The following is a 23,031-nucleotide window of genomic DNA, read 5'->3' as shown; positions in this document are numbered from 1 at the left end:
ATAGTGTAAATCATTTTTTATCTCTCTGACTTAGGAAAAATTCCTACTCATTGACTTACTGTGTCAGAGTATGACTGTTTTAAGGACTTTGAATGCATTTGTCCAGATTGGCCGCCAGGAGTGTGACACAGGTGCTCCCACCAGCAGAGGGATTCCCTGACCCGTAGCCAACACTTGGTATCAAGTTGTTGGGTCATTCAGATCTGGTTTTCATTTCTTCTTTGACCCTTCCCCTTTTTACTTAGAAAGATCTTCCCCAACCCAGGATCGAATAAATGATCACCACCTTCATTTTTAAAAATAATCCTTTAATCAGTCTGGACCTTTGTTCTGTGGTGAAGATTGCTGGTGATTGTGTGATATTCTTTTTTATAAATTTATTTATTTATTCATTTTTGGCTACATTGTGTCTTCGTTGCTGCGCATGGGCTTTCTCTAGTTGCGGTGAGCGGGGGCTACTCTTTCTTGCAGTGCACGGGCCTCTCATTGCGGTGGCCTCTCCTGTTGTGGAGCACAGGCTCTAGGCACATGGGCTTCAGCAGTTGTGGCATGCAGGCTCAGTAGTTGTGGCTCGCAGGCTCTAGAGTGCAGGCTCAGTAGTTGTGGCACACGGGCGCGGTTGCTCTGCGGCATGTGGGATCTTCCCGGACCAGGGCTCGAACCTGTGTCCCCTGCATTGGCAGACGGATTCTCAACCACTGTGCCACCAGGGAAGCCCGATTGTGTGATATTCTGCCCACCCACAGAGCAGTGCTGGAAAAGTGTAGACAGGCGGCTTCCAATTTCCTGTTTCCTCTAAGCTCTGGGTCTGTGATTTAGGGGTCCCTTGGTGAGAGAGCTTGAAAACATCTTCCCACCTTATTTCAGAGGCTGTCACTCTTTTAAGAAACAAATTTGCCCTGAACCCCCAGGGGGATTTCTCTTTCCTGCTTTATCTGCCTTAAGAATTGTCACTGATTGACAGTTGAGCCTGATTCTGGCATTGGGCCGATCTGAGTGGTGGGCAGTGTTAGAAGTTTTTATCATTGTGTTCTGAATTCACAGCATTTTATTGAAAGTGTGGAAGTGGTACCCTTGGCAGGTACTAGCCAGGTGCCCGTGTGAACTGTCGGTTGGTAATTTGTACCTTTACATTGAGATTTCGTGTCTGGAATAATCCCCCCTCTGTTACTCTGTTGCAAAATGTTTGATCTCCCAGGCAACTTTCTTGAAGTCCTCCCTCAGTCCTTCATCTGTCTCTTTGTTATTTCCATTGGCATTACATTAAATACGTGCATCAGCGAGAAATAATTTGGCATCTTAAGACAATAGCTTATTTTTCTGATCAAAAAGTTGTATATTCATCACAGAAGGTTTAGAAAATACAGAAAAGTGTTAAGAAGAAAATAAATATTACCTTTAATCTCACTACTTGGAGGAAAAAAATGCCGCTAACATTTTTACTCTTTGTCTTTTCAGACATTTTCCTAGGTTAAGCACATTTTGACATGCATACAAACTTGAACTGGCATAATTACAATATTTAATCTTCCAATTCAGGGGAACAGAGTATGTCACTCCACATTCTGTGAACACAAAGACCCAGTTGGATTAGTTTATCAATTCTCCTATTAATCTGTTTCTGATTAATTTGTTTCTACTTTTATCTTTATCAGTTCTTTCATCCTGCCTTTTGTATATTTCTTTGGTTTCTTCTTAGTTTCTTGAGTAGAATTCTTTGTTCATTTAAGTTTATCCTTTCTTGGTTGATAGTATAAGTATTTAAAGCTATGAATTTGCCCCTTATTATAGCTTTGGCTAAATGAAGACAGTAAAGTCTAGAATTTTCTAGGATAAATGGAATCTATTTTGGAGAGAAAGAAAAAGCATTTTTTAATATATATGCTTTAAATCAAGCTGTTTATTATGTTATTTGTATATTCCATATCTTTATTAATTGCTTGCTGATTAGAATGATCACATACTTGACAGTAGGGTGAAAAAGGTCCTAGCTAGTATTTTGACATGAGTTGGAGGTAAAAGGTGTGAGGCATGATGTCACAGATTGAGATCTTAGGTCTGTGATTTTGTGCTTGTACACAGAGAAGTTGTAACTTCTAATCTTTATGCCCTTTTCTGTTACGTAGGAAAGTAAAACCCAGATCTCCTAGCCTAATAGCTTATTGTAGCCCCACCGAAGCATATCAACTGACCCACCAGCAACCGTGAATTTAGATGGTAAGACGTAGGGATTCTTGCCCAAAGGAAACCAGAGCACTTTTAGCACAAAACTCTAATGAGGATATAAATGCTGGACCAGCTAGAACGCTTGGGTCCTCCTGACTCAGCTGATGGTTAATTTGGTGACCATGGGCCCCTTCCAAGTGTACAGTAGAAACGTGATGGTAGAGGGATCCTGGCCTTGTTCCTGATTTAAAGGGAGTGCTTTCAGCATTTCATCATGAAGGATGTCCATGGTAGGCATTGGCTATATACCTTTTATTGAGTTATGCAAGTATTTTGCGAAGAATTAGTGTTTTAACTTCATTGCTTGTTTTTAAAAAAAGGATGGGGATTGAATTTTTCTATATTTGCTGTAGACCTTAGACATCTGTAAGATCTATGCAGTAGATCTTGTACATCTACTAAAATCTTACAGTTTTTATATAATCATAATGAGTTTTCTCCTTTAATGTGTGAATGAGGTAGATTAGGGTAACAGACTTTCTAAGGCAGTCTGATGTTAAGCCACTTTTGCATTCCTGGGTAAATTCTGAGTCTCCAGTTCTCAACTGCTTCACTGGACACTTTGCATAGAACTTTCAAACGTAACCTCCTTAAGCAGATGCCAGGGTGGCTGTCCTCTTTGTCACCAAGCAGACTGCGTGGTGCTGAACAGCTCTTGCCCTTGAGCCCTGCATCCGTCCACCTATTCTTGGCAGAAGGTGAATATTACGAGAAAAGAACAAAATAACCTATTTACAGAGAGGAAAGGCAATGCCAAACCATCCTGTGACCTTTTCGATTTAGTAAATCTGGAGAAGTCTCCAGTTTAGATAATTAGATAAGTTACTTAAGTGACTCAGATACTGTTAGAAGAGCCTCGGAAAGGCGCTAAAAAGTACTTTTTTCTGGTACGGGGCGAGGGGGTGGGGTGCGTGTGTGTCAGTTCCTCATACAGTGAGTGGACAGTTGGCGGGTGTGTTTGTTAATGGTGTGAATGTTTTGTAGGCTTTCTCTTCCTCTCATTTCTTTGTCTTCAGCTAATGTCTTCATTCTTTGAGCTTCTGTGACACCCATTATACAACTTTGCTGGCAGCTTTCTGTGTGAGTATGTAACCTACCTCTGCACAGCTTTGAGGGAGGGGCTGATTTCCACAGAATCCTGAGGTCTCGGCCTCCTGCGATCGCACACGTGCCTGCCCCAGCCAGCCAGGGGCGTGGAGTTGGACCACATCATTGTTTCCAGACTATAATGCAACCCAGGTTTACATTTTTTTGACTTTCAAGTTTTCATTCATTTGGGATCTTGATGTCAAGCTAGAGAATTTATAAGGCTTGGAACCTAGACGTTTTCAGAGAAAACACTGATGTTTTTCCCCTCCTGAGGTTGAAAGCTTATAGGTGGTATCCTTTGAAATTCAGTTCTTTCTGCAAAAACTCAGGTGTTTTGTCCCGAGGAGTAAGGGGATCGTAAAGAAACACTTGCTGTGAATGGTCGGGGAAAACTAGAGGTGACATGATGATCGTGCGACCAGCGTTGGTCACCAAGGCAGAATAATTAGGGTAGCTACTGGCCACAAACGGCAAAAGCAGAATTCGAGAGGACGGCGTGGCCAACTGGATGATCCTGTCTCCGTGACTGAGAATAGGACCCTGCCAGGACTGGAGGGACCTGGACCCTGCCTTAAATAGCAGGTGATCCGTGAGGATACCCAGGTGACGCTTTGGACCGTGAGAAACAGACCCCTGGTGTCGGTGCCGGAGCCGGCAGATGCGCACTGCACTCCGTAACCCAGAGCCTGGGGTCCAGGTGGGGTAACGTCACGGCTCCAGGCAGGCGGCTCCGTGACCCTCTCAGCCCTTCTGCCTGGGGTGCAGGTGAGCGCGACCTCTTCAGCGTCTGGTCTCCACGGTCCCTGCAGGCAGGAGGCTCTCAGTCCCGTGGGAAGAACTTTCCCTGGGAGCCCCTCAGCAGCCCTCCCTTTATACCTGGTCAGAACTGGGTCACACACCCTCCCTTGGTCACCTTCCCTGAAATCACAGGATCACAGCCTGATTCCTGAATAAATGGGCGTTCTAAGTAAGAAAAGAAGGGGGAGTGGCCCCTGGGTAGGTGAGCCGTTGCCACAGCCAGCAGGACTCCGCGTGGTCACTTCCCCACCCGTCTGCTTGTCTGCTTCCCCCTCCAGCCTTGGCCCCTTCACTGCCCTCCCCCCACCCCCATCCCTGCCGGGCGCAGTTCTCACCCTCAGGTGTGGCTGCCCCCTTTCTCCCCCTGCAGGTCCTGTCTTAAGCTTTAGGTCTCAACTGCAGTGTCCCTTCTTTAGGGAGACCCTCAGCTCTGGGGGGCTGTGGGCTTGTGGACCGAGGTGATCATGTCCCGAATGAGATGGGGCCTCTTGCCCGCCCCGGGCACCTCGGTGGTGCTGAGTTGGGCCTGAGCGCCATTCTCTTCTTTAACGTGACCGCAGGGCTGGTCTCTGAAGCCTCTGGCCACCCCAGCGCTCACCTCCCCGGTGAGATCTTGGGAAACACCTCGGGGAGCATCACAGCCCTGGCTTCTGAAGGTCTCCTCGAGGGTTCCCCGGTGAAATACAGATTTTTTACCCTCTTCCTTGAGTTTTCCGTCGCCATTTTTCTTTTTCCAGAACAAAAGTGCAGACTGAGTTAGCCTGTCTATTCCCTGTCCCGTGCAGAGTAGCACTGTAAAAAAATAGTGCAAACGTAGGCCAGAGTGAATGAGACCTGGCTCTCCATCAGCGGTGTCTGCTCAGAACAGGGCCAAGAGTCAGCAGAAGGAGTTTTGGAATAACCAAGTTCGATGTAAAACAAACACAACAAAATAACACACGCTCATGGTACAGTTACTCAAGCCGTCATACTATGTACAGTCGTGACATGTCACTTCTTCCATGTATTAAGCCCCCGGTAAATGCTTGTTGAGTGAGTGAGTAAATGAATGAAGGATGAATGTCAGAGAAACTCGCAACAGAATTAGGAGAGCGAGGCTGCTAGAATTTTATATCAGTATGTTAAAAAATAAAAGTTTGTCATATTTTAATAACAGCTTCCATTTTAGTAGGTACTCTTAGGGCCTTTAGGTCATTTAACCTCACTTAATCGTCGTAGTTTTAGGCTGTAGGTAGTCATTATCTATTTTTTTTTTCTGTTGAGGAAACTGAGGCAGAGAATGATTAAGTTACGAGGCTTAATTAATTAACTGATGAAGGCCAGGATTCAAAGTCGGGTCTGACCCCCGAGCTCTTATTCTTCATCCCTGACTTACGCTGCTTCCTGGTTACGTGACAGTAAAGAGGAGAGAGAGAGAACCATCGAAAGCAGACCTTAAGGGCTCAAATACAGTGTAGTCTTACGGGGGCCAAAGCCCTTTGGTTTGAAGAAAGCAACCGGTTGGGTCTCGATGAACTAGGAAACATTTTCTTACGTCTAAACACAGTAGAGAAGTTCTCAGTGAAAAGCTGAGTCATCAAGACACGTCCTCCTGTTTGATTTATGACCTGAATCTTGAGGGGAGTCAGGGTTACCCAGGTGTGTCGGTGGGGCGGGGACAGCGGGAATGTCGCAGGAAGAGAACAGCAAGTTCTCGGCCGCCGATCAAGGAAGTGGTTTGCAGTTGCTGAGTGCACGGTGGAGAGCTTTGAACTGTACCCTCAAGCCAGTGGGGGCCTCTGAAGAATTTTGTTTTTAATGCCAGCTTTATGGAGATACAATTCATATAAAGTGTACAAGTCTGTGGGGTTTAGTATATGCTCAGAGTTGTGCAGCCGTTGCCACCATCACTTTTAGAGCGTATTTATCACCTTGTACCTGGGAGCAGTCACCTCCTCGGTATCCCCTCCCCCGCAGCCCCTGGCAACCATGGCTGCTCTATTTTCTGTCCCTGTAGATTTGTCTGATCTGGACATTTCATCTAAATGGAGTTGAAGTCTGTGGCCTTTTGCGTCTGGCTTCTTTCCCTTGACATAACGTTTTCGAGGTTCATCCGCATCGTACCGTGAGCCCGAACTTCATTCCTGCTTAGAGCTGAGCGATAGTCCGTTGTCCGGACGGACCACGTTTTGTTTATCCCTTCGTCAGTTGATGGACAGGCGGGTCGTTTGGGGGTGTGCAGGAGAGAGGAGGGGTTCAGTTCATTGCGGATCTCTGGCTGTGTCACTGACGGCGTGGTTGTGCTGCTTACCGTAAGGTGGGGTGTCGTGGAACACGGAGCAGGTTTGAGGAGGGACGGCTGTCGGACGTGGGAGTAGTGGAGCCAGAAGGGACGTCCAGGCCGGCAAAGCCCGGCTGCTCTCGGAACCTGCCGACCCAGCCACGGGCAGATGCTGAGGCCGGACGGGGATGCCTCCGAGTCCGGGAGGCCCCTCCGTTCTCGTGCCCGAGGACCCCTTGCCCCTCCGGTACCTGAGACACAGGAAGAACACGAGTAGGAGAACACCCTGCACTTACCTTTGCTGGGGTTCGCAAAGCGTCTCAGTGGCGTCAGGGGAGGACACGTCCTCGCAGGTAGGGTGGGTAGGATTCTGAACTTGCCGTCACCACCCTCTGCCCGTGTAGACGACCCTCCCCCGCCGTGGTCAGATCACCTGATGGTGAAATCATGCCAACCACTTGTCCACTCCCCTGGGAGAGAATCTAGGGGTGTGTGTGGTGCCCCCGTGGCCAGCCCAGGAATGCTCTGTAGTATCTGGGGGGACGGGGGGCGTCCCCAGGGCCCCCAGCACCGAAGCCCTCCTCTCCCGAGCACCCCGCTGGAGCCCCTCCCCAAACCTGCCCTCTGTAGGGAGAGCCGCCGCCTTCCAGGGTGAGTGCCCCCATGGCTAATCCACGGGGGGTGAGGGCGTGGAGAAAGGCCTGGCCCTTGGCCCTTGCTTCAGCGTGGGGCAGCCCTGGAGGGCGTCCTGGGGCAGAGCTGCCCTGGGAGGAGCTGAGCCTCTGCTGTGACCGCTCCACCGCTGCCCGCCTCAGCCTGAGGGTTCCATGATGTGGAGCCCGGTCACTCTGCAGAAGAAAAGCCAGGTCTGACTCGGGATGCAAGACTCACAGGTGCCCTCCGTGGCTGCTTTTTTTTTTTTTTTTTTGCGGTACGCAGGCCCTTCTCGCTGTTGTGGCCTCTCCCGTTGCAGAGCACATGCTCTGTTCACGCAGCTCAGCGGCCATGGCTCACGGGCCCAGCCGCTCCGCGGCATGTGGGATCCTCCCGGACCGGGGCACGAACCCGTGTCCCCTGCATCGGCAGGCGGACTCTCAACCGCTGCGCCACCAGGGAAGCCCTGTGGCTGCTTTTTAAAGGCTGCCAGACGTCAGCCTTCTAGTAGCCAAGATGTAGTGGTTCTTTCTCTTTAGGAGTTGCCTTCTGTTTATTAAAGTAGCTATCATAGAACGTAAGACTTCTGGCCTTTTCCATGTGTTGTAATTTTCTTGGACCTGTACTGTCATTTAACGTGCATACACGAAGACAGAGAGAAATAATAGTTTCCTTTGCATGCCTACCATGTGCCAGGCACTGTGATAAACTCGTGAAGTGCACTGTTTCATTTAATTGTTCAGATGAGGAAACTGCAGCAGGGAGCTGGAAGGATACAGGGCTTGGTCTGGCAGAACTGGGATTTAAACTCTGCAGTCCGGCTCCGGGCCTGCAGCCTCCGCCCCTCGGATGTCACACAGCAGCCTTCAGGCTCCTGACCCCGCTGCAGCAATGGGCATGGCCCTCCAGAGCCACCCTTTCTCACCATCACTCTCCCCCTTACCTTGCCCACACCGGCGCTCGCTCTCTTTCTCTCTCTCTCTCTCTCTCCCCCCCCCCCCCCCCCCCCCCCCCCTCTCTCTCTCTCTCTCTCTCTCTCTCTCTCTCACCCTCTCTGTCTCTCCCTCTCTCTCTCTCTCTCTCTGTCCCTCCCTCCCTCTCTCTCTCTCTCTCTCTCTCTGTCTCTCTCTCGCTCTCTTCCTCTCTCTCTCTGTCTCTCTGCTCCTCCCTTCTTCCCTTCCTTCCTTAGTTATCCTTTGTCACAACCTCCCAGTTGAAAACCAGTGCAATACTGCCCTCCAGTGTTTGTTTATTCACTCAGCAGCTACTCGTTAGATGCCTCCTATGGGTCTGGCGGTGTTGGCACCAGGGATAGATACACCGGGGAAGACTGCAGATGGGCTCTGTCCCCACAGAGCTTACGGCCTACACGTTTTGTACATTAAATGCAATTGGAAAAAAATTGTATCATATATGGAGACCCCCTCTCCCAAATCTAGTAAGAAATGTGTTAGGGATCAAGCTTATGTTACCAAATATATAGTTATTTAATAACAGAGAGCTACAGAAACAGGGTATAGTTCATAATAATAAAATGATTAGTGTATTCAGACAATAGAACACAATGCAGCATCTAAAGTAGTGACTTAGGGAATCCCCTGGCGGTCCAGTGGTTAGCACTTGGCGCTTTCATGGCCGAGGGGCCCGGGTTCAATCCCTGGTTGGGGAACTAAGATCCCACAAGCCTTGTGGCACGGCCAAAAAAAAAAGAATAAAGCTTTCCTTAAAAAAAAAAAAAAAAGAGTACTGACCAGAGCAATGTGTATCATCATGAATACACCTCAAAAACCTAGTTGAAAACAAGTTACAGAAGTGTAATCAGCATAGCATATAACAGGACACAGTATAATACCGGACAAGAGCATCTTACCGTAGGATACAACGCAGTATAATACAGTGCGCTGCAGAAGCTTTCATACAGTGTAATATCATTTGTGTAAAACTTTAAAGACATCCAGAACAACACTGTGTATTATCTTGGGCACGTCCACATATAGTAAACCTGAAAAACCATTCGAGGAAGAACCACATGCCAATTTGTGGACACTCTCTGGTGTGGGAAGGAAGGTTGAGGCTTTAACAAACGTTAAAGATTTCGCAGACGTGGCAACATTTAACCATGGGTTCATCTGTTTTGGTGCCTGGTTACCGTCACCTTTGGTGCTTTTCTGTGTGTTGAGAACATTCACTGATTAAACTTGAACAGGTGAAATGGGCGTGTTGTGCGCTTCTCCCTGTCTGGCGTGTGCACATTTCTGGCATTGCTGTCACATGGATGTTCCTCTAAGGAAACACTGTAGCTACAGAGGTTTGGGGTGTGTGTGTGGGGGTGCCAGCCTCCTGGGGCCCCAGCAGGGGGCGCGGCAGCATAGCGGACGCGAGGCGGCTGGGCAGCACCGCGGAAGGGGCAGGAAGGAAGGGTACTTAATAAGCACATGCAGCTTTCTGTAGGCTGTAGGAAGGGGCCCAGGGTCCCCCCGTTTGGCCACTTAACATCCACCACGTTCCTCTGCACGTCTGCTGCCTTGGCTGTTTCCGAGGCTCAGGATACAGAGACGGTGCCGGACACACACGTGCCCAGAGCTTCCTTTGCCATTGCATCGACGGGTCTGACGCTGACGTGCGGGCAGCTTTCTCCTGTCCAGGTGAGCAGGGAACCTTCCTTTTCTTCCAGGTGGAAAAGGATTATTCTTACTTGAAGGAGATATGCGATCATCAGGCAGAACAGCTGAGCAGAACCAGCCTGAAGCTGCAGGAGAAAGCGTCGGAGAGTGACGCGGAGATTAAAGACATGAAGGAGACCATCTTCGAGCTGGAGGACCAGGTGGAGCAGCATCGAGCCGTCAAGTTACACAACAAGCAGCTCATCAGTGAGCTGGAGAGTAAGTGGAACCAAGCCCCGGGCCGCGTGGGTCAGGAGGGAGGGGAGCATGCTGGTGAGAGGTCTTCCTCTTGCGTGTGCTGTGGTCTCCCGGGAAGAACGGCAGTGAAAAGAGACAGAATCGTCAGTCTCCTCGACTGAGCTGCAAAGCAGGTGATACAGAAGAAAGACTGTGGATCGTGGGCGGACAGTGTGTGGAGTTAGGAGCACCGCGTGTGAGCCGCTGCTGACCACACGGCAGGTGCCAACAGGTGTTGCCATTGGGCTCTGATGGATAGAAGGGTAGGGGGCAGGGGGTCGGACCGATTCGGACGGCGTGTGCTCTTGGCCTCAGGAGAAAACAGTTCCAGCATGGGCCCCATGGATGGTTGGTATCAAGTGACTTACAGATGTTACCCACTTCTTACTCAGGAGGCACCACTGTATGCCTTACTTGTGAACCGGTTGCTTGTTTTGCATAGGGAGGGATGTTTGTCAGAGATTAGTTAAACACTGCCTGCCTTGTCCAAATAAGCTTTATCACATGATCGCATCTAATGTTTTCTCTTCGTAACAAAAGAATTAGCGTGCAGAGCTTTTAGTGGCGCTGGCCTTACTGGCAATAGCACGCTGGTTGCCTGAAAAGTCCCCCAGCGGGTACAGCCCATCCTGATTATCTGAGGAACCCTTATTTTCAAATTCACCTGCTCGCCCAGACTGACTTGTAACCCCCAAAACCAGTACTCACAGCGCTCCCACTGCCGCCGGCGCCCATGCAGAGCAGCGGAAAGCTTGAGCCTCCCGATGTGCAAAACGTCGGGACCTGAGTGAGGCCCACGGGAACGTGACCCGTCTTTGCCGCGCGAGCTGATCCCGTGCGCCTGGCGACTGTACGTACCTGCCTCGACCGTGGCACCTGGCCGCGTAGTCTATGCCTCGCTCCTGGTCTGCGTCACAGCTACTTCGTGTGCAATGTGGGGGTGACGACAGGACACTCAGCATCACTGTCACCCAGGCTCTTCTCAGAGGTCACACCTGAGAGTACAGCAGAACACCTGACGCCGGACCGGACAAGTACAGGGCCAAACAGGAGGAGACCTGTTTCGTGTGTATTTTGTTTGTTTTTGCTTCAGTGATTTATTGTTGTCGAGAATTCGGTCATACTGTCCCCAAATCCTAAAAAGTCAGCACAGACACACCAAGAAAGCAGCATGTAATTACTATCCGGAGCACACGTCAGGCCCACTCCCTCTGGTTACGTCATAATGTGTCCAAGACTGAAAAGAACAGTGACAGACCTGCATCTTTTGAGAAGCCGTTAACGTCTGTTGGGGACGTTAGGGTGTTGATAGGTGTCTTTTCACCAGGAGACGCAGGGACATGAAAATACATCTCGAAAAGAACCGCTCCTCCCCCTTAAGACCCTTCAGAGGAATGGACAGAAAGATAAAAAGAAGTTACGGAGCGCTGTCCTTTTCTGCACCGTTGACCCCAAACACAAATCCTCAGGCCCCACGTGTGAACCTGAACTGCTGGGGTAGAACCTGACCATGTGTGGGTTTTCTGAAGCTTTTCTGGTAGTTCCGGTTCATATCCTTAATAGACAAGGACGGCTTTGGAGGGACCGTGAGGACCCACTGGAGAACTGACACTACGTGTAACGGACGCGATCAGATTTAAACTGAACGACTCTTGACAGCAACGTGGAGAGAACTAGAGAGAGAGAGGGACTGAGGATTTTTTTTTTTTAAGTTTCTAATTCAATTTTATTTTTTTACTGAAGTAGAGTTGATGTAGAAAATTGTATAAGTTACGGGTGTATAAGGCAGTGATTCAGAATTTTTGAAGTGTTAGTCCATTTATAGTTATTCTAAAATATTGGCTGTATTTCCCGTGTTGTAAAGTATATCCTTGGAGCTGATTTTATACCTAATAGTTTGTACCTCTTAATCCCCAGCCCCTATATTGCCCCCGCTTTCCTCTCCCCACTGGTAACTGCTAGTTTGTTCTCTATGTCTGCGAGTCTGCGAGTCTGCTTCTTTTTTGTTGTATTTACTGGTTTGTTGTATTCTTTTTTTTTTTTTTTTTTCCTGCGGTACACAGGCCTCTCACTGCTGTGGCCTCTCCCGTTGCGGAGCACAGGCTCCGGACGCGCAGGCTCAGCGGCCATGGCTCACGGGCCCAGCCGCTCCGCGGCATGTGGGATCTTCCCGGACCGGGGCACGAACCCGCGTCCCCTGCATCGGCAGGCAGACTCTCAACCACTGCGCCACCAGGGAAGCCCTGGTTTGTTGTATACTTTTAGATTCCACGTATAAGTGAGATCATAGAGTATTTGTTTTTCTCATTCTGACGTATTTCACTGAGCATAACACCCTCCAAGTAAGGTGTTCTTTACTAAGGAAAGGAAGTCCAGTCCCCAGTGGAGCTGTTAACGTACACCCGCCAGACCCTTGTCACCCTGGGGGATTCTGAGTCTGTGCAGAGTCTGGGGCTTGAACATCTGCTCTTCTGGAAAGCTTCCCAAGTGATTCAGAGTTTTAACTGCAGTTAAGTCCCATGGCTGTAGAAACTGACCTAAAAGTCACGACGGTAATAACCAGCCATATCCGCTGTTACGCTAAAGCCCTCCCTCCACCTCACGGTGATGAAGGACGTTCAGGCTGCCGCGTTCACTTCCAGGGAGGCCAAGAGTAAGTGTGTGAGTGTGAGCCGCTGTTTGCCCTCTTCCCGGAGCTCTGTGAGGCTGTGCCCTAACCTCACGCCGCCGCTTTCCCGAATCATCCCCCCCTCTCTCGGAGGAGCGCCCGCCTCTGGCTCCCGTGCTCAGGACGCTGAGATAGGGCCCCGGCAGGCAGAAGGGGTGGACTTCAAAGCCTCTTGCAGGATCTGGGTCTGCTCTGCTTCCGAGCTTAGCTTCTCCCCAGGGTCTTGAGACTTTTCCAACTCCGTCTGCCTGTTCATTTCCAGGCAACGTGATGAAACTGGAGGAACAGAAGTCGGACCTGGAGAGGCAGCTGAAGACGCTGACAAAGCAGATAAAGGTGAGGCGCAGTCACGCAGGGATGGGACGCCGCCATCATTTTACTGGAGGGGTCCCCGGGAACATGGGTGTGGACGCCGTTGAGAGGTGCCCTGACGACTCCCTGGCCCGCTGCGTATAGCAGGTTTGCGGGGCCCGGGTCCTGGAACCATGAACGGTGTGGCCGGGAGGGAAGTTCAGGCGGCCTTGATTTCAGGACGGGCACTCCGACACCTGAGGCTGCAGCCCCGCCTGCGCCTTTTCCCGGCGGCGGCGAGGCTGCTACAGCCAGCCTTGCTCGGGGACCCACCCGGGGCCCCGCAGCCCCTGCCTGGGGGCCGGTCTGACGCGGGCGCGGACTGCGGCTCTTCCAGGACGAGACGGAGGAGTGGCGGCGCTTCCAGGCTGACCTGCAGACAGCGGTGGTGGTGGCCAACGACATCAAGTGCGAGGCCCAGCAGGAGCTGCGTGCTGTCAAGCGGAGGCTGCTGGAGGAGGAGGAGAAGAACGCCCGGCTGCAGAAGGCCCTGGGGGACGCGCGGGCCCGCGGCAGGTGGGTCATGCTGCACGCACCCTGGGCCGGGCCCACCTGCCCTCCTGGCCAGGGCCGACGGCATCCACGCATGTGATGCTGGGTGTCTGTCCTGAGCCCTCCCCTCCCTCCAGGTCCCTCTGCCCCCATCCCCGGCCAGGGAATAACTAACCCACGKCCAGGGAATAACTAACCCACGGCCAGGGAATAACTAACCCCACGGCCAGGGAATAACTAACCCACGGCCAGGGAATAACTAACTCCACGGCCAGGGAATAACTAACTCCACGGCCAGGGAATAACTAACCCACGGCCAGGGAATAACTAACTCCATGGCCAGGGAATAACGAACCCCACGGCCAGGGAATAACTAACTCCACGGCCAGGGTATAACGAACCCCACGGCCAGGGCATAACTAGCTCCATGGTAGAAATATTCCGCCCAACACCGTCACCACCATTCCCGCTGGTGAGAAAGCTCGTCACTCGAGGGGACAAAGTTTTAGCCGCGTCCCCTCTGGGTTTGGAGGAGAGGATGCCCTCACATCTCATTGTTGGTCCGGGCAACTCGTGTCGGTCACCCTCACCCAATGGGAGAAACTGACCGCTTCCTGGGGCCTGGCCACCAGGTGGAGGCCTCACCGTCCTGGCCCAGGACCTGCTTCTGTATTAGCAGCCCGCGTGGGCTCCCTGCAGAAGACCTTGAAATAAGCCATTTTATTAGAAAGGGTAAGCGTGGAGAACATATGTCCGGCTGATACGTGATTCCCTTATGCTCTCGAGGGGATCGTTACAGTCCGTTACCCAAGCAGGCCCTTCTTAACAGCGAGCTTTCAGAATAAGCTGTTCCGAAAGTGAGCCCAGAGTTGGTTATTGCTTAAAATTTAAATGGTTTACAAACAAGACTATCTACAGTATTTTAGGCTTCAGCTAATGCAGTGCTGTGTCTTTCCCCATCAGGAATAGATGTCCTTGATGTTGAGATTCTTGGTTATTAGAAGTTATTTTGAATTTTTGGATGTCTCTCAACATAAGATGTAGTAGAATTTAAAAATCAGATTTATTACATTCTGGGTGCAGATTTGTACAGTTTGCCCTTTTTACCTGTTTTCCAGGGTTGACAGGGGCTGGATCCTGAGCCTCTGGGTCTGATACAGTATCATGAACTTCACTTCACAGCAGTGGAAGGAGTAGATTTCTGCTCAGAATTCTCTTTTGATTCTCTTACCAAACTTGCTTCAATCAATCTGGTGGCCCTTTGTTTATAAAAATCAAGATCATAGTTTTATAGTCACACCTATACCCTCTGGCCCCCAAAAGCACGTGAATTTTAAGGGAGAAGCAGAATAGGAAAACTAGATTTCATAGTGTTCTCTATTGAAATGATTGTGAGGTCATTCTGGTTTGCTTTGGTGTCTGCTTTTGTATATTTGTCCATGTGTCTTGCTTTTCTATTGTGTGTCTTTGGAAGAGGAACCACGTCATAACCTGCATTGCTTCATATATACGTGAATTTACAGATAAATGATAAAAGACAAGCCTTGAGTTTAAGAGGTGGCCCTAAATAAGTTATTGTATGGGATGCTGCATTTCTTACTTAGGTTCTAAGATACAGGTCAGATTATACAACTTGAACCCTGATAGGATAGGAAATCTGCGTGCGTCTTGACAGTTTAGGGCCCCATGTGCTACATCCAACGTTTTCAAACTTAGGGTCACTTTTTTTTTCAAACACAGTATGTTTCTCTTTTGATTTTCCAGTGATTTGCAAACCTACCTCCTAATTCCAGCAGTTTAATCCCTTATCACAAAATGTTTCAAAATTCGAGAACTGACAGCAGTTCAGAACATGGCGTGCTGCTGAAACCCTGCAGGCGTCCGTGGGTTTCTTGGCTGTCACTGCCCCTCAGATGATTGCCAGAGTGGTTTCTTGTCTGATTTTGCGCTGCCCCGGCTAGCTGCCCTTCTAAAGCATTGGCTGTTGGAAAGTTACTCGCAGGTGGCTCCACCTCTTCCTGAACCTACCACGTTGAGCCAGACTTGCAGCCAGCTGACACCCTCCGAGGCCCCAGAGCTGCAGAGGGTTTCCATCTTGGCTGCCTGGGTTCTTGACTTTGACAGTCTTCTGACGAGAACTCAGAAGTCCTTCCCGGTTCAGCCACAGCCAAAGAGCTTGCAGAAAATTCTCTGATGGGGTCCTCCAAGTACAATCAAGAGAAAGTAAGAGCATCAGAAAAGCGACTTGATTGTGACCCTGGATGGACTGATTCACATTCTCATCAACTGGCATTCAAGGGATCACAGGCCAGTAGGCAGGCAGGTGGGGTGCCTGGGTGTGAAGGCAAGTTAGCGTTTATTCCCAAGAATTTAATAGTTAAAGTGGAACATTACTTAACGTAGTTTTAGATGATTCTAAAGCTTAGCTCATTAGCCATCTTCAATCCTGTGATGTTTTCAGAGGTATTTTTATTTTGGAGTCAGAATAACTGATGTTAAGGTACATGGGAAAATGAGGCTCTGGTCTCATCTTTGCCACCAACTAGCAAGGTTTTCTTCCCAGACCGAGCTCCTTCCTCTCTTAAATGAGAAGGTAAGGGCTTCCCTGGTGGCGCAGTGGTTAAGAATCCGCCTGCCAATGCAGGGGACATGGGTTTGAGCCCTGGTATGGGAAGATCCCACAGGCCACGGAGCAACTAAGCCCGTGCACCACAACTACTGAGCCTGTGTTCTAGAGCCCGTGAGCCACAACTACTGAAGCCCACACGCGTAGAGCCCGTGCTCCGCAACAAGAGAAGCCACCGCAGTGAGAAGCCCGCGCACCACAACGAAGAGTAGCCCCCACTCGCCACAACTAGAGGAAGCCCGCGCACAGCAACGAAGACCCAAAGCAGCCAATAAATAAATAAATAAATATAAAAAAAAAAAATGAGAAGGTTAAGAGTAGGTCGGATTTTAAGACTCCCCCTAAGCTCTGTTCTGAGACTGGTTGGTCAGGGAGCCTTTCTCTGATGGGGGAGTCAGGGACACATGTGCCCCCAGTACCACGTTCCCAGCTCAAGCCTTGGGTCTCCCTTACACAGTGGCATCTCCGTCTTGTAGCTGGGCCATGGACCTCCTCTTTCTCTTCCAGAAATTTGAACAAACCCGTGTAGTTTTTGTGGACCTGAAAATGATCTGTTTTGCCAGACACAGAAATTATTGGATGGAAGGATAATGAATAACTTTTTCAACTCTGGCTGCGTCTTGTTTTGAACCATTAAGAGAAATACAAGGAAATTAAAACTTTCGCCAAAGTCAAAACATCAGAACTTTTTCCTGAAAAGTTGAGTCCTTGGGCTTCAGAGAACACACGTGCAGCTCGACTTAATGCCTTGCTGGGCCACATGCAGCCTTTCTAACAGAAGACACTGTCGGTGACATGTACATGACATGGGCCTCTCAAACAGTAGCAGGGAGAGACCTTTGTGTGCCTCCTGTTACTCTGACACTGTGTGGACCATTGTTTTCAGGGTGACATTCGATTTTTGCTGTATGTATCGTATGACACCAATAAGCAGCCTCTTAAAGAGTTAAACACACTGAACGTCTGTGCCTAAGTAACTGTATCAGTTTCTGAAGTAGAACGTCGAAGGTTCCCAGTGTGTTTAGCTTGTACCACTGGTTCTCTTGTTGTCACCTCTGAACTGAGCAGCATGGCGGCCGGTCACTGCCAGACTCTCTGGAATTGGCTTTTAACTCTGTGTGTGCACACGTGCATTCTGCCCTGACGTCAGTTGTGTGCCTGTGCGCCCTGTGTGTCGTTCTTACAGCTGTAATGTGTCACAGCCGCTCGCTGGGTGTCTGGAGCTGTCACTGGAAAGGGAAAGTAGGAAGTTGGAGGCATAGCTTCTTGGGTCACTGAGATGACTTGTCCAGCTCGCTCCCTGCGGATGCTTCGATACAGCATCTCCGGCCCTCCAGCGAGGGGGCCAGTTCTCATGGGGATTCCTGAGCAGTTTCCGAGCGAACCTCACATGCGAAGCTCCAACTGTTGGGGGCCTCTGGCATTTTATTTGCCCCTCGAAGTAGAAACCGGTCCTCTGGTATCCCAACAAGCATAATCCTTTCACTCTCATGACTTATGTTTTCATAGCTTCAGTTTGCATCTGTGGCGTTAGAGCTGTAGCCTCTGATTCTAAAGAGCTACGTCTCCTTCTCTGCTCCCAGGCCCCTGTCTTTACAGATTTGCTTTGAAAAGTGGGCGTGAGCTTCCCGGAAGCCTTTAGAATGTGTATACTGAAATAGTAAAAGAAATCTTTTTTTTTTTTTGGCCTTAACTGTAGGACAGTAGAGGGAAGCACGAGCCATTCTGTCAATCACAGGGACCTGATTTGGTTGGTCTTGGACATCTCTGCCGACACCCTTGTCTGTTGGTGACGGTCTAGTGGGAGGAGCCCGACATTTTGAAGTTTTAGCATTTTCTCTGTCTGAAGACCTTTGACTTCCAAAAGAGATGGGGACAGTCGAAATTCAGACGTGCTGCTCTGAGCTTTTCCCCGTGGACAGCGCCAGCTGTTAGTCCTTGTGTGTGTAGACTAAGGTCGTGTTGCGTTAAGTAACACCTTTACCAGCCTTTGCCTCCCGTTTCTATTTTCCAGCTCCATGGTATCTGTCAGCTATAGCAGAGCAGGTGGTGGAAGAGAGGCCGCCCAGCCCTTGCCATGATGGGAAACCACAGCCATTTCTTTGTGAAAGGGGGAATGTGTAGAGGAGAAATAACCTTTTGATAAAGAACCAAACGGTCTCCTTAGAACAGCCACTGTTGCCCAGTCATTGTCATCAAGTCTCTTTACCTTTTTTTTTTGTTTTCTTTTTGCATTTTGGAGTCAACTCTGCACAAAGATGATCCTTCCCTCTTTTTTTTTTTTTTTTTTTCTTTATTCTTCACAGAAGATTCAGCAGTCTTTTGTTTGGAGCATGAAATAAAGTTGTTCTGCAAAACAAAGTCTGTCGTGAAAAAATTTTTGAGATGCAGCCAGAGTGCTGAGCGAGGGCCGTGGCGTTGCACGTGCAGAGTGAACACAGCCCAGGCTGTTCTTTACTTTTTTGGAGTTTACTTTTATGTTTCCTTTTGAATACAGTGTCTGATAAGCTTGGAATTAACACTGTTTTAGGTGAAACAGGAAACCATCTGCATGACGTCTCATTCTGAAGAAGTTAGAAAGTTCTGCTTCCTCTGTGTCCAGTCTTGATTTCACCTTTTCCAGCTGGGGTCTGACTTCCTTAAGCTTGTCTGAAACAAGCCACCACCATGTTTTGGGCTGATTTCCAAAATCTCTTTGGGGTTCAATATGCATCGATGTTTGCTTGATCATGAAGGATGTAGTTGAATCAGATAAGCTTCTGTGGGGACGATGCTAATTGGAATTGAACTGAGAACTAACGAACAACGACAAAAGCCTCGTGAATAAAACTCACCCTGGAAATCTAAAGACTTTTTCAATCCGGAAGCATATAACTCAGAGGGATCCAAGGTTCAAAGTGTGACTTGAAACTCTTGGAAGTACGTACGTTTGTTAAGATCTGGGTCCAGTTCAGCAACCTCCCTCAGGCAGAACTCATTGCAGCTCTCATGTGAAGAACTTCTAGGCCATTAGCTACGTCATCAGGAAGGTGAGACAAGATGGGATCCACGGAAAATCAGGAACAGGAAAGCCCTTTAACTGAGGAGAACATTGTGAGTGTCAAACAAGAGAGCACAGAGTCACTAGAAAAATTCGACTTGGTGACAGAAAGAGGAGAGGTCGACGTCCTCTCTGTAAAAATAGTTCTGACACTCGCTGGAGTTATCCTAGTGGGACAGGAATTTATATACTGGGAGATCTTTACCTCGGGCTGAGAATCGTTAGGATGATATAAAACTCACTTGCCGGGTGTTTTCAAATACAAACAAGAAAAAGGCAATCTCAGCTTCAAATGCACAGCTGTCTCTGCCCCACATATTTTGATCTTTCTCTGGGGACTGTCGAGTATTTTTATATGTAAGCGTTTATGAAGTGCCAAATAAACATGTCGTTATTTCGAAGAGTCTTTTGCCTGATTTTTAATCACTGGCCACGTTTCTGCAGGGCCTTCCGGTCACTTTGTTCTCAATTTTCCAGGGTGTGTAGTTTCAGAACTTTAAAGCCATGTCAGATGACTGGAATTGAGGCAGAAGCAAATGGTATTTTAAATGCAAGTTGTAGATAGGAGGTTGATTTTTAAGTACAAATGTTATTTTTTTAAAAATGATTTCATTATTGAAAACGAGGGCAAGGAGCAAATATAATAATTTTGCATAAATGAATTTTTAATTAAAGATTCTGGAGTATTGGAAAGTACAGGACATGGTATTTGAAGTCTAGAACTGTCTTGTTGAAATTTAAAAACAAATAGTAGATTGTTTGGTGATTTACTGTATTGGATTTCTTCTTAATTATGAAGTAATATTAGGTGAACCGGTAATAAAATGGAGGTGTTAAAGAAAAATATTCGTCCTTCTCCCCCTTGAGTAGCGTCCTGGAAGGTAATCAGTATTCTTCATCTGTTTTACACACATACTCTCTCAGACATTTGGTCTGCTTTCTTTCTTTAGTCTGATGTGAGGAGTGGGTCTTCTTCTTCCAGATGGACAGCCATTCACGCCAGCACTGTTTATTATATTACCACACCATCCTTTGCCCGCAGAACTGAAATCCCACCTTGACATCGTTCATTTCATCCGTTTTCAGAGAGACTTTCCCAGGATGCCCTTGTTCTTTTTTCTCTGGAGCTGATTCTGCTTTAAACTGTCTTCATGGGATTCTTAGATTGCTAATGTAATTTTTGACACTCGGCCTTTCATCTTAAAGTGTCATCCTTCATATACTTTCTTGAATTTTATTGTATTCTGAAGGCAGATGCTTCTAAGTGTCTAAATCTGTTTCCTGTTCCGTATTTACAAATGTCTGTTCTCCTTTGAGTGCGGTGATCCTTTTCAGTTTATGCTGTGAGATCTATTCATAGATCAGGGCCTGTTTTTTCCCATCACTTATTCTTGCTTCAGTGGATAAAAGTGTATCAGGGCCTGTCACTCGCCCAGGATCAGTGTCTGGATTCTGCTTCGATCTGTGCTCACTCTGCCTGACTGCTCTAGAAATCTTCTCGTATCTTAAACTTGAAGGAAGCCTCTTTAACGTAAATTTCTGTGGCACGTCGCAGACACAGACAGGGCGAGGAGGAGCGCAGAGGAAGAGGTGCCCGTGGGGGAACTTCACCCGTGTCCGGTTTCTTCTCTGTTTGGTGGAGGCAGCATGGAGGAGCCGGTTTTTGGGGGTCTGTTTTGCTTGGCCGTTGTCCATTTCAGGCGTGTCCTGTGGCCTTTCCCAATCTGCCCCTTTTTACTACTGTCCTTTGTGCCGGGAATCAACCACCCTGGCCTCCTTGGACGGGCGTGTCTTTCTTTGTGTCACTGATCCTTTGCAGGAGGGGTGCTCTGCCTGTCCCCCAGGTGTTGCTTCCAGCCCTGGCCGCCCTCCAGGACCCGGGGCCTCAGTGGGGTTTCCCACATCTTCAAACTCTTTGCAAGGGAATCGGGGTAAACCGGTAGTAATTTTCTTGTCACTTTCCCCCACTTATTCTCTGCGTCGCAGAAATTCTTCAAAGTCTGAGGCACGGACGTGCTATCTTTCTGTAGTTTCTGGTGCCGATGCAGGATTTTTACGATGTATTCCTGTGTTTCTTGCTGTTGGGATTTGGAGGGTAAGAGGCTGTGTTCAAAATGCTGTCTTACGCTGTTTGTTTTTATTGTCATAGACATACTTACACAGAGATTCCGAGGACCCTGACACCTGAGACAGAATGCTTAACTGATTTCTGTCTCGCTGTGGACCTGCAGACTTCTTTTAGGTTTGTGTTGTACATAATAAGAAGAAACACTTTGGGAAGGTTTCCTTCCACGTCAGGATACAGAACGAGCAAAGGCACGGAGGACAGAAGAGGAAGAGAGCATCAGGCGGCCGGGCTTTGGTCCGGAAGCCAGTGGGTGGAGGGGAGTCACGGGCCGTCGGTCTGTGCGGCCCCAGGAAGGGCCTGGGTGGCTCCATTCAGTTGTTCAGGAAAGAGCTGTCCTGAGCGCGAGATTGACGTGCCCCGTCTTCTTTACAAAAACTAGTCTCCCGGTGGTGGAGGCAGCAGTGGTGTAATGCGACGTTTCCCAAACGTAGTTAACCCTTGAATACCTTAAAGCTAATTGCAAGCAATAACTCGCATGTCCTTGGATCAAAACCAGCAGCAATGCCGAGCTGTGCCCTGTGTGATGACCTAAGAGCCGTAGAAAACCGACACTATTTGAAGATTCTGTTCTGTAACCAGACAAGGGAAGCCGTGCGTTAGAGGCATTAGACAACATTTAATAAGTAAGGGGTAAGTACAGACATAGGCGCGTGTACATGTTTACATACCAGTGAGAGGTACAGAAGGTAGGCAGCAGTCAGCGAGCAGGGGACGTGGTCCACGGGCAGGACACGCCCCCATCTCCTGTGTTGGTGCCTCTGGTGACCTCACATACAACTGACTGTCTGTCGTTCTCAGAGATGGGTTGCCACCTGCTAAGATCAGATTACCCCATAAAAATACGAGCAAGGAAAGAAATATTGGTAGCATTTTTCTTAAATATACATTAAACAAATTTGGAGAAGAAGTCCCATCAGCATTATTACCTTTTTTTTTTAAGAGCCCTTTGTGCCTCTCCCAGGACACCCACGTGTCATAGAAAAACCTGAGTAAGGCGTATCAAACAGCTGGGTTTTCACCCCAGATTCACCACATACCAGCCTTATGACCTTCATCAAGTGTTTCATCTAAAATGAAGGATTGTAACTTATGGAGTTTTTGCGGAAAAGTATATTAGATAATGTTTTTAAGACCCATGGTACTGGCCGTGGAGTTACATATCAGACACAGATTTTTTTGTGGAAGTTATTCATTGTCACCAGAGTTGTACATGCTGGGAGCCGACGGGAAACATGCCTCGTTTCTGTGGTTGGTTAAACGTGGTCGCTAAACGACGCAGCTGTCTGACCTGCACCTGAGAAGCAGACTGCGCAAAGCGCAAGAAGAGCAGCTGCTTTTGTGTGCAGTTGTATTACAGCACCGTGCAAGCTGTCGTTCTGGGCGATTCACGGGATTTCCAAGGCTCCGTTGGCTACACGTGTGATTTTTACTTTACAGATAAACCCAAGAGCCTCTCGTGTATCTTAGGAGGCCGTGGCTGACTGTGAACAGTGTTTAACCCGCAGTGGGCCCTTGGAGTGTTTCCTTTACTTAGTGAATTGGTTAGTGTACACCTGGTTGTATGCTTGAGTATTTCTTAGTATTCTTTATAGAATACAGGGTCTTTATTCTTCCGCAGAACAGAGGGAATGTCGTACTCGGTGTATCGCTGGGGTTGTTGCTGGTCGATCCCAACAGTCTGAAGCCAGGAGGTGTCCCTGCTCACGGTTACAGCACTGATGGGACCAACAGTGTCCTATGCGTCTTCTCCCTACACACACACACACACACCCCTATGCGTCTTCTCCCTAGACACACAC

General features: G+C 48.7%; 1 protein-coding gene across 3 annotated transcripts in view; it reads left to right on the top strand.

Moving 5' to 3' along the window:
- SPECC1 (sperm antigen with calponin homology and coiled-coil domains 1) overlaps positions 1–23,031 on the top strand; it is a 271,479-nt gene that overhangs the window by 152,973 nt on the left and 95,475 nt on the right. For 2 of the 3 annotated variants that reach the window (XR_003438067.1, XM_027131125.1), the window contains 3 exons: positions 9,702–9,909; positions 12,858–12,931; positions 13,284–13,462. Coding sequence is in view for 2 of the 3 variants with exons in the window: in XM_027131125.1 (XP_026986926.1) it covers positions 9,702–9,909; positions 12,858–12,931; positions 13,284–13,462 (461 nt within the window). In the remaining variant the exon portion in view is untranslated. Of the gene's footprint in view, positions 1–9,701; positions 9,910–12,857; positions 12,932–13,283; positions 13,463–18,078; positions 19,508–23,031 lie in introns of those variants that run through there. The other variant, XM_027131126.1, reaches the window with a different exon arrangement.

The sequence above is a fragment of the Aethalodelphis obliquidens genome, unplaced genomic scaffold (genome assembly GCF_003676395.1).
Source record: "Aethalodelphis obliquidens isolate GAN/ISIS:26980383/991018 unplaced genomic scaffold, ASM367639v1 scaffold38, whole genome shotgun sequence".
Lineage (NCBI taxonomy): Eukaryota > Metazoa > Chordata > Mammalia > Artiodactyla > Delphinidae > Aethalodelphis > Aethalodelphis obliquidens.
The sequence above is the reverse complement of the archived record's forward strand: the minus strand, read 5'-3'. Positions and strand labels throughout refer to the sequence as shown.